General features: G+C 40.1%; 1 protein-coding gene across 1 annotated transcript in view; it reads left to right on the top strand.

The window, feature by feature from the left end:
* Positions 1-10,811, top strand: part of adamts3 (ADAM metallopeptidase with thrombospondin type 1 motif, 3) — a 118,202-nt gene extending 107,391 nt beyond the window's left edge. Inside the window, exons 20-22 of the mRNA XM_067406536.1 lie at positions 4,440-4,647; positions 6,017-6,134; positions 8,435-10,811. Coding sequence (XP_067262637.1) covers positions 4,440-4,647; positions 6,017-6,134; positions 8,435-8,916 — 808 coding nt within the window. The 3' untranslated portion in view covers positions 8,917-10,811. The remainder of the gene's footprint in view (positions 1-4,439; positions 4,648-6,016; positions 6,135-8,434) is intronic.
* Positions 10,812-11,031: the final 220 nt, after the last annotated feature.

Below are 11,031 nucleotides of genomic sequence, written 5' to 3' on the forward strand. Positions count from 1 at the left end.
ACCACGACCACTTAGATGGCAAATCTGTTGGTCAGCACGACCTGGTCATCAGGTTCCTTAGGGGGGCGAGACGGTTAAATCCTTCTCGTCCCCTCTCCATACCCTCTTGGGACCTCACTCTGGTGCTGAGAGCACTTCAGATTGCTCCCTTTGAGCCTTTGCTGTCAGCAGACTTAAAGATTCTGTCTATGAAGACTTTGCTGCTGGTGGCATTGGCCTCCATCAAGAGGGTAGGGGACCTGCAGTCTTTTTCGGTCGACGAATCGTGCCTGGAGTTCAGGCCGGGTGATAGCCACGTGGTACTAAGACCCCGGCCTGGCTATGTGCCCAAGGTTCCTACCACTCCCTTCAGGGACCAGGTGGTGAGCCTGCAAGCGCTGCCCTCGGAGGAGGCAGACCCAGCCCTGGCTTTACTCTGTCCAGTCCGCGCTTTGCGACTGTACATAGACAGAACCTAAAGCCTCAGGACCTCAGACCAGCTCTTGTCTGTTATGGAGGCCAGCAGAAGGGAAAGGCTGTCTCCAAGCAGAGGATGGCCCACTGGATAGTGGATGCCATCGCCCTGGCTTACCAAGCTCAGGGTGTGCCCTGCCCGCTCAGGTTGCATGCTCACTCCACGAGAGGTGTCGCATCCTCCTGGGCGCTGGCTCGTGGCGCCTCGCTGACAGACATTTGTAGAGCTGCGGGCTGGGCGACACCTAACACGTTCGCTAGATACTATAGCCTTCGTGTTGAGCCGGTCTCCTCCCATGTTCTCGCCACAGGTCAGAGGCACGGAGAGGCCCCGGCTTAGTGTCGGCTTGTTGCGCTACATGCGCTTCTTTTCTCCAGAGAGTCCCTACAAGGCAGACCCTGTCGAGTCCTCCGATATCCCTTCGGCAGCCGACGTGGCGGAGCGTCTGGCGCCAGGCCTATACTCCGTTGTATCCTTGAGAACCGGGTTTAGGCTGGGTTCCATATGTGTGACCCTACGGGGATCCCATATGGTTGGTTCCACGGTTGCTCCTAAACGAAGCCCGTGTCTTTCCCTCTGGGAGAACCTACCCTTCATCGGGTTGGAGTCACCCCAGCTCTTCCATATGTAGCACAGCCCTACAGGGTTGTTCCATATGTACTTCTCCACATAACTCCTTCGGGGAAGGATGTGGCTTCCGCAGCGTTCCTTTCCCAGCGAAGGGTACGCTTTCCCAGCGTTATCCAATAGTCTCACTGAATGGGTTTTGGGGAACAGCAGTGATCGACTCTCTCTGTGTTAGCCCTGTCCCACCATCCTCAGGCAAGGGGGTTCAGGTGGCTTGCAACAGAGCGCTGGAAGGGGGCAGCTCCTGTGGCGCTTTGGTAGGGATTCCTATTCGTCGGTCTGTCCGACGTACGTCGAACGTGACCGACTGAATGGGAACGTCTCGGTTACAAAGGTAACCCTCGTTCCCTGAAGGAGGGAACGGAGACGTACGTCCCGTCGCCACAGTCGCTGTACCCCGCTGATGCTGCCGCCTATCCGGTTCGGCTCCTCAGCGAAAACCTGAAGATGCAACGCACCTGCTGCTCATTATATACCCGCGCTGCGAGGCGAGCAGCTGATGCATATGATTGCATGCCAATGTGCATTGGCTCGTTTAGTTACACTCGAAGTAGATTGGCCTCTCTAGCGAGATTCCTATTCGTCGGTCTGTCCGACGTACGTCTCCGTTCCCTCCTTCAGGGAACGAGGGTTACCTTTGTAACCGAGACGTTATATTCTGTAGATTTGACATCACTCTCCTCTCTGATGCAAACTCCAGTGGGTCCAGTCAGTGCTGGATGAAGTACACAATTCAAGCACTTGACTAAAATTACAGATACCCTTATAAAATATTACATTACTTCAGTAAAAGTTTTAAGCACTCTTTTCCAATTGTACTTGAGTTAAAGTACAAAAGTACTTGATTTTTAATGTACTTAAGTATAAAAATATATACTTTTACCCTAATTTTATATTAGATATTTTCTATAATCCTACTGCTCAAAATATTTGGTGGAGGGAGAATTGCTGAGTCTGAAATCACTATGAATTATTTTGAATTGTCAAGTAGCCAGCACTAGTCAGTAAGGAAGATTAGTGGATGCAGATACATAATAGGCAATGCGATATGTGTTGACAAACAATAAAAACAGATGTCATATAGGGCTAAATCATGCACAACATGTGTATAAATGCTATGCAAACGTACTAGTTTTATATCATTTGAAACCACTACAGCAGCAGGGAATGCAAGTGCATTATTTTAATGTTATGTTGTGAGGTTTAAATCTTCAAATCTATACTGTTGAGATGGTGAAATGGACATGGGCATTCAAGCATTATAACTCATCCTATTACAGCAGATTTGGTTCACTGTTCAACTGACAGTTGTGACCCAAAGATGAGTTTTATTTACTATAATCAATCCTAAAATTCACCATAACTTTTCACGCCATCAGTGGCACACACACTCAAGCTCAGAGGACCACGGTTCTTGGCTCATTTTGAGCCAGACTTGTAAATCCATTTAACTAGAGACTCGCTTTGAACAGATAATTGAATCAATGAGTTGTTGGCTCGAGAACAACTGCAGTCGGATCAGTCCAATTCATAAAAGAATCATTCTGTATGATTTCCGAACCGGTTTAACGGTTCATTGAAAAGAATCAACCATGAATCGGACACTGCTGTTGTGTCTCGGAGCACATGACAGTTTCTTCAGTTCAGTAAAAAATACCAAAATAGGCCTATGCTTTGAAATGTAGTCAAGTAAAAGTAAAAGTTTCTCAAAATAAAAATACTCCAGCAAAGTACAGATTGGCCTACTTCTAAAAATTACTTCATTACTATCCACCACTGAGTGGGTCTAAAGTAGTCTTTTACTGATAATATGAAATATCATTCACTAAAAAACTGAATTAAAGGGATAGAAGAAAAAAACTGTATGACTTTCATCTGTGAAAGAAGATATTTTGAAGAATGTTGGACAGTTTTGGTGACCATTGACTTCCATTATGTGAAGAAAAAAAAAGTACAGTATATCTGCTTATATATTCCACAGAAGAAAGAAAGAGATTTAGAACAACATGAGGGTGAGTAAAAGATTCAAATGTTCTGACATAGTTATTTGTTGTTAACCAGTCTTTAATACATAGTCAGGAGTTGACCATGTATAATTTTACTTGTGTTCTACCCTGGATATATTCTCAATGACTGTATGATTGGTTTTGAGCTTTATAAAGTATCTTCAGATACATCCAACTTTTAGTTCATTAGACCAAGCATTTACATTCTCTGATCACATTCTGATTGCTAAATAGTCCATCTGATTCATTTGTTAGCAGTTGTTAGTCTTGGGACAAGGATTAATGAGTGGAAGCTCCTTCTGTTTAAGGAGGAAATGTGGTGTGCAGTTTTATAGTCCTGAAATAATGGGACAGACTTGTGAATGATAATAGGCAGATAAGAATAATTGAAAACAGTTGAGAGATTTCTCAGTCAGAATGATTAAGATTTTAATGTAGTCAGTATTTTAGCTTGAAGGGCCACCCCTAAACCTAACCCTGATCATAACCATCAGTGGTCATAAATAGATCATATGGAAATGTACTAGTGAGATCATACAAATTCATACAAATTATAGCCACCAGTTCACCAAAACGTAAAATAGTTATGAATTGTCATGAAAGTGTGTTGATTTCTTCACAAGTTGGTTTATAAATGTAATTTATAAAAAAAAAAAAATTATAGACATTAAACTGATTATTGATGATCTCTGTAAAGGTAATGTCAGGATTATGTCAATGTCTGTTTAGTTTCATCATGTTTCAAACATGGGTTTAGTTTTCCCTGCTCCCATTTTGCCTGTGTTCTTTGGTCATTAGTTTCTGTTTAATCTCGACCTGTTTCTGTTCTGGTTAATTAACTCTTCCTGTGTATTTAAGCCCTTAGTGTCCTTAGTTCTTTGTCCGGTATTGTCTGCTCAATTGTTGGTCTGTGGACATATGCACATGGATGTCTATGTCCAGACCAAATCTCATAGCTCAGTAATGTCTATTTATCCGCATGTTTAGTTTGATGTCACACAGGTCTATCAATCTATCAGGTCCCAAAAGCAAATAACAAACACTGTTAAAATATGCTTGTGGTGTACTATTGTACATCTTAAAAAACATGATCCTAACTTTTATCATCATACTGAAATCTCAGTAGGCCAAACAGTGATTCATCTTTTCTGAATTGTTAAAATATTGGTGTCCAGGACGCCGTGAGCCTAGACTGTAGTGTACACTGAGTTTTTAAAAGCTTAGCTCAGAGGTGTGCTATGAATGAACAGTGCTGATAAATAGCTGTTGAGTATTCTCACTGTGAATGGAGGCCTGGATCCAGAAACAGCATTCAGTACGTCACAAACCATATTTCATTTGTCGTCTGACAGATGGATCACAGAGGAGTGGGAACATTGTACTAAAACCTGTGGGAGCTTGGGATACCAAATCCGCACTGTGCGCTGTGTCCAGTTCCTTCACGAGGGCACGAACCGTTCCATCCACAGCAAGTACTGCAGTGGAGAAAACCCTGAGATCAGAAGGCCATGTAACAGAATACCCTGCCCTGCCCAATGGAGGACTGGGGCCTGGTCAGAGGTATGTTTTTCTCAGGTCACATAATGTTTTGTTGCTATCATTACAAAGGTGCTGTAGTTGCCAAGGTTTTTGAAAGTAGCATTTTTGGAAAGTGAGAAGATTGGTTAAATTATATTTTGCAAAGCTTGGCAGAAAGAAATACTTTCTGCAAGCAGTTTTCGGTGTAATTGGGCTTGAAATCAGTGTGATATCAGTCTCATTTGAAGAATGAAAGTCAAGAAACGTCTGGAGGAAAACAAAACAAATGAAGACTTTGAAGGTATTTCCTTTTAGTTTGAAATGTTTACCTTGAGGTTAGAATTGTTTTCCTGTACTAATAGTGTCCAAGTGAGCCCTGACATGTCCATAAATTTTATCAATAATGATTTTAAAAGTCAATCAGAGAGATTTTTTTTTTTTTTTCATGACAGTGACCTTATTACCCAGCTGTGTCAGAAAGCTAAAATCCAGACTTTGAGTGTTTAAATTGCCAAGTAGTCTTTAGATGATTTAAAATTGTATACAGACATATCGAGCTTGAGCTAATACACTGTCGATAGGCGTAATCTTCTAGTGAGCCAGCCTATGTGGTATTGATTTTGACCTGAAGCAAAAGGATAAACACCAAGATGTGTCAATAAAAACTGGACATAAAAGCAACATGCTGCACGATGAAGGCAATCCTTTCATGTAAACCTTACTTTTTTTTTTTTTTTGTCCTAACCAGTTGTGACTACAACAAGCGTCAGGACATGAACCCTCTTCTATTTCTGCATAGTCACTCTTCGTATCCCCGCCTACTTTGAAATCTCATCATAAGTGTATGTTAAACATCAAATTTGTCACACTGCACTTAGCCTTGGGTTATTGTTGTTCTAAACGCTGCTTTTAACCCAGACAAAGGGAACGTTTCACACTTGTAACTTAGAAGCAGGTTTGGCATCACTTTTGCGGTGTGAAAAGTTGCGTTGTTAGAATGTTACGACTAGATGCTCAGCACCCGACAGACAATTGCCTGCCTCATTTTCAGGTGCTTTGGCCAGAAACACTGTATTTAAATGCTGTATTTAAATAGGATTTAAATAGTAGTTTGAGTGTTTGAGGGGGAAAATGCCAAATGGGGATAGAAAATGCAACAATTGGAGTAAAGAAGAAACCATTTCATTTTCACCTATAAAGTCTGAAAAGTACAATCAGGATAGTACAGTCTGCAATATGTAAAATGAGGATGTGCAATGCATGTTTCTGTTTTCCCAGGGTTTAGAATGACCCAGGGTAAAAAACCCTAATGTGGACAGACAAATTGCATTGTGCATGTTTAGGAATGTTAGATGTTTGAAACTATATGCATTTCTCTGTGGTTCCCATCACCCTCTTTCTTATCTCTCAGTGCTCAGTGTCCTGTGGGGAGGGTGTGGCACGACGCCTGGTCACATGTCGCATTGGAGATCAATGCACTGGCGAGAAGCCTGAGTCGCACAAAGTCTGCAGGCCAGGACCCTGTCACGGTAAGATGACATAGACACACCATTACAAATTGTGCATCCCAAAGCAGGGAATTGGTTTCAACAGGAAACACTTCAGCACAGGACAAACGTCTGCACTCATCAAGCGATTTCATGGGATCTTGAATGGCTAAACTGTTCATGTTGTTCTTTCAACAAAAGAAAGCCCATTGAAAGAGAATGGAAAGTGTTGCACAATGCACAAATTCATCTGCATTGATGACATTATTCATGGTGCCCTAAACCACAGTGAATTTCCCAGAATGCTTTTGTGGTCTATGAACTAATGAACTGCTCACTGGAGAAGTTTGTTTACCCCATCTCAGTTGTCTGTTGACAGCTTTTATTTAGAAACGCAAATTACGTGTGAGAAAGCTATTAATTAGGTCACATAATAATGCCTACATGCTTGAAGCAAATATGAGCTTTTTTACATTTTTATTGTTAAATAATGTACTGTTTTTGCATTTCTCCCTATACCTTTTTTACACCCCATGAGTTTGAAATTGCACATTTATCTTTGTGTTTTATTCATTGTGTTTGAATGTGGTGAAGTGCACTGCCTACAGCACAAAAACAGTTTCTTAACAAATATAAAGGCCTGACTTTGTTCAAGAGAACTTCCAAGAGTTTCTTCCAATCTTTTATGAGTAACACTCTGCTGGTCAGCATTTTTGTTAGAGCACAGTGTGCCTTGAGTACAGTCATAAGAGTGCAAAATCTAAAATTAATCTCAGCAGATGTGAATAGCACTTTCTTCATGTGTATGCTTGCATGACAGCACCCCCTAATTCCTGTTTAATGACCTGTATGACATCCAACTCAGTGGAAGGTTAACAAAACACCTACCCTTTACAACTGACACTTGCGGCACATTGCACAAACACAAAATTGCACAAACTTTTCATCTGTGTATAAAGCGGGACTCCTTAGGGAGCTGGAGGCATTTCTTTTCATCTGTAAAACATAGCCAGTTGGTGGTTTACCTAGTGACAAACAGTCTGTAATCCAACTTCAAAAACTGGAATGGCTCTTTTATGACTTATAATAATTGAAAGACCTCATGGCTTTTTTACTGATGACCTCTGCATTTTTTGTACACTTTTACTTTTCTATTGAATAGTACAGTGAAAGGAGAGAGGAACAATAAGGTAAAGCTGAGAGGATCAGAAAATTACACAAATCTGAGTCACCCACACATAAGCGTCACTATACAATGCATCAGACTTGCCAGGCCACATCACCGACAAACCTCTGAGTTTAATATTGGCTTCAGAATTACATTATCGATATTTACAAGGCTAATTATCAAGGCTAAATGGATAGTTCACCCCCCAAAAAAATGAACATTCTGGCATCATTTACTCACTCGTATGTCGTCCAAACCTGTATGACTTTCTTTCTTCTGTGGAACACAATCGAAGACAATTGAAATACAATGCAACAAATGAGGACTTTTTAAGTTGCAAAAGCACCATTTTGTGAGCAATTGTTAAGATTCAGTCTGAAAATCATATACTCAACTATTGTATGGTTTAAGATAGATTTTATACAATAATTGAATAAGTGGTATGGACTTTTGTGTATATTTTTAGTATTCACTTTTTCATTTTAGACCTTGACAGCCCCAGTATCCTCTTATTAATTGTGACATGTTGAATTCAAGTGAGAATACAATCTCAGCAGCTGTTTATGTGCACTATTCATTCATAGCATAGTTTAAAAAATATTACACTAGTCTCTAGCCTCATGACATCCCAGACACCAATATTTTAACAATTGAGAAAAGATGAATCACTGTCTGGCCAACTGAGATTTTGGTGGAGATAAAGGTTAGTTTTGTGATTTTTCGGTTGTAAAACAGCATACTGGGATTGTAATATTCATCTTTGGACATGTAAACTGAGATGTGCAGTGTCAGACTTGACAAAAATTATAACCAGAAACTAGATGGGAACACAAAACAAAAGGCATAACTGATTTCATACTGATGTGAAACACAAAAGGTAAAAAGTCATAGGCTACTGATTTGGAATAGCTTGAAGGTGCACGAGTAAATCATGACAACATTTTCATTTTGGGTGTACTCCCAATGTGGTCAAAACTATCACTTGGGTGAAATATCAATCATAATTGTGTGTGGACAGTTTATTTTACTGTTCTGTATGTAAAGAGACATAGATCCTACTGTATTTGGTAATATTGATGATATAAAGACACTGACTTTTAAAAAAAGCTGAAGTGTGAAAATTTTTTGTGAGTTTTATTCGGCACTGAATAAAAGCCTTCTGCTTCCCTGACAGATGAGCCATGCGGAGGAGACAAGTCCATATTCTGTCAGATGGAGGTTCTGGCTCGTTATTGCTCGATACCAGGTTACAACAAGCTCTGCTGTGAATCCTGCAGTAAGCGAAGTGGCACTTTTGCTCCTCTTCTGCACGAAGCAGCTGAGACGGAGGAGGAACTTCGCTTCGGTTCAGCCTCTCAACTTCTGGAGACACTCTCAGCCTCAGCCGTTAATGGAACTCTGAAAGGCCCTCAGCAGCATCAGCGGGGATCCTCGTCACAAGGCCAATTTGCCAAGCAGACCGCCACTCCCCCGCCTCGTAAACCCAATACCGAGAACAGCAAGACTCAAAAGCGTCTCAAACCTGGCGTGAGAAATCTGCCTGCAATGACGATCCATAGCTCGTTGAATGAAGACACCAATAAAGATTCACCATGGCAACTGGAAAGTTCTCAAGAGACTCAGTGGCCAACGGCATTATCCGAGGTGGAGAGATGAAGGCTAGTTTGTGTCTTTTTTCCTCTGGAGTCTCTGTCTTTTTTGTTTGTTGTAGATATAGATCTTTAACATTCATCGTTCCCTTCAGATCATCCTCAAGATTGTTAAAAACAAGAGAGGGAAAAGTGCTGGTTCACTTTCAAATGTTCTCAATTCCCCCACCAGCAGTATTTGTTTTTAGAACACACTTGTCAATCACACACTGTTGTGAAGGGGAATGTGCCAAAGACATTTTTATGATGATCCTTTCAGCATCCTGGTCTATGGAGGTTTGGTTCACATACGTGAAGAGACTCCGGTGGTACTCGTGAGGAAACGCTTGTAGTTGTATCTTTACATTTTTATTTTTAACAGCTCCAAACTTGTTTGACCAATTAATATTTATGAACATTCCTGTAAATACTGTATATGGAAAATGTCAGTATTATTTTTTTCAAACTTACAAGCTGAGGATTTTTAAAATAAGAGATGCAGGAGCATTATCGGTGCTTTTTTTTATATTAACACGTTAATAATATGCTTTCAGCCATGAGTTAAGCACTGAAGAATTAGTATTCCAAAACGGTGTGAGCCAAAGGAAAAACATCAGTGAAAGACCATTAAAAATACAATGAAATATCTACTTTTGGTTACAAAAGCATTTCCGTCACTCGTGAATCAGCCTCTCAGCAAGTCATCGATTAAATAAATTCTCATAGACTTTGTTTTCCTCCAAAAGAATTTTTCCCGTAAAATGTTTACCTGTGATGTTGAGGCTTCTCTTTGACACTTGCCTCTTAGATTTCTCCTATTTTGTCTTATGAATTCACCTTTTCAGACAGAAAAATTGCATGACAAAATTGAGTGTGAACGTCATTAAGCAGCTAGCTTCGTCATAATGTAGGAGACCCATCATATATATATTGTGAATTGGATGTTTCAGGTGGGATTTTGAAGGAGTAAAGCTGGACTTTCTGGAGATCTTATACTGCACAAGATATCTCTTGTCTGAGGAAGAGGAAAGCTATTTATTTTTTATAATAGAGGGTGATATCTCAACCACAATGCATCTGACTGCAATACCAAGGGGACCAGTTAATCTATCAGTGGAGTTCAACTGTTCATAACCGTACACACACTCTCACCTGTGTGCTACTGTAAAGCTATTGTATATACCATTGAGAACTTTAGAGTATTTATTGAGATTCAAAGTTCAACATCATTTCTTAAGTGTTACTTCATTATCTGTTACTTCAGAACAAAAACACAAACTCCCATTGAGTAGTAAGAGTCGCTCACAAAAGTAAACAGAAACAAAAGTAGACATACGAATAGCCTTGTTGTTGTTGTTGTTTTAACTGCCGTTTTAGATACAATAAGACATGCTCAGCTTTTGAGATGTTATAAGGGAAAGCTGTTTCTCGGCCATTTTAGAATAGAAATATTGTAGAAAAAATCCTAAACAAAGCTGTCATTTACAGTGTTTCATTGTTCTTCACCCAATCCTACACGAAACTGTTTTTACAGTTAATTCGTAGCTTTAACTAAAACAAGACTTGATCCTCTAGAATAGACAACTTCATTCAACCGATGAAAGCTGAGGTGAACGTTTCGTGCATCACAAAAAACGTGTTCACTTTCTGTTAACAAAGAATTTGGTACTAATAAAATCAACTAGCTTTCAGAAACACAAAAGAATGTGAATAGTAGATGTTAAATTGACAATCCCTAAGCCACAGAAAGACACCCAATACAAAAGGATAAAGCATATCCTCACAATTCCATGTCCATTTAAGTATTAATTGTTGTTCTGGCTTACAAAGACACTTTCAGTTGCTTGCAGTCATTTCTTATTGTTTTAATTTGTACTTTTGCTAGTTGTAATGGGAGTGTACACTACTGAGGCTGTTTTTTTGTAATGGGGAGCACATAGCAATAAAGAAAGTAATAAACACCACACTGTCTCTTAAGAGTACTTTTTAGGTTTGCCCTGTTGTTTGATTAAATGTGAACTCACATTTTCCCCTTTCCTCTACTAAGCCCTTACAAGACTCTTTACAGTGAAAATTTATGATTATAATACTACTAAGATAATACTACTAAAAGGACAGAAAACTCTGTTAGCAGATGTGTTTG

Source organism: Chanodichthys erythropterus, chromosome 13, assembly GCF_024489055.1.
Source record: "Chanodichthys erythropterus isolate Z2021 chromosome 13, ASM2448905v1, whole genome shotgun sequence".
Classification (NCBI taxonomy): Eukaryota; Metazoa; Chordata; class Actinopteri; order Cypriniformes; family Xenocyprididae; genus Chanodichthys; species Chanodichthys erythropterus.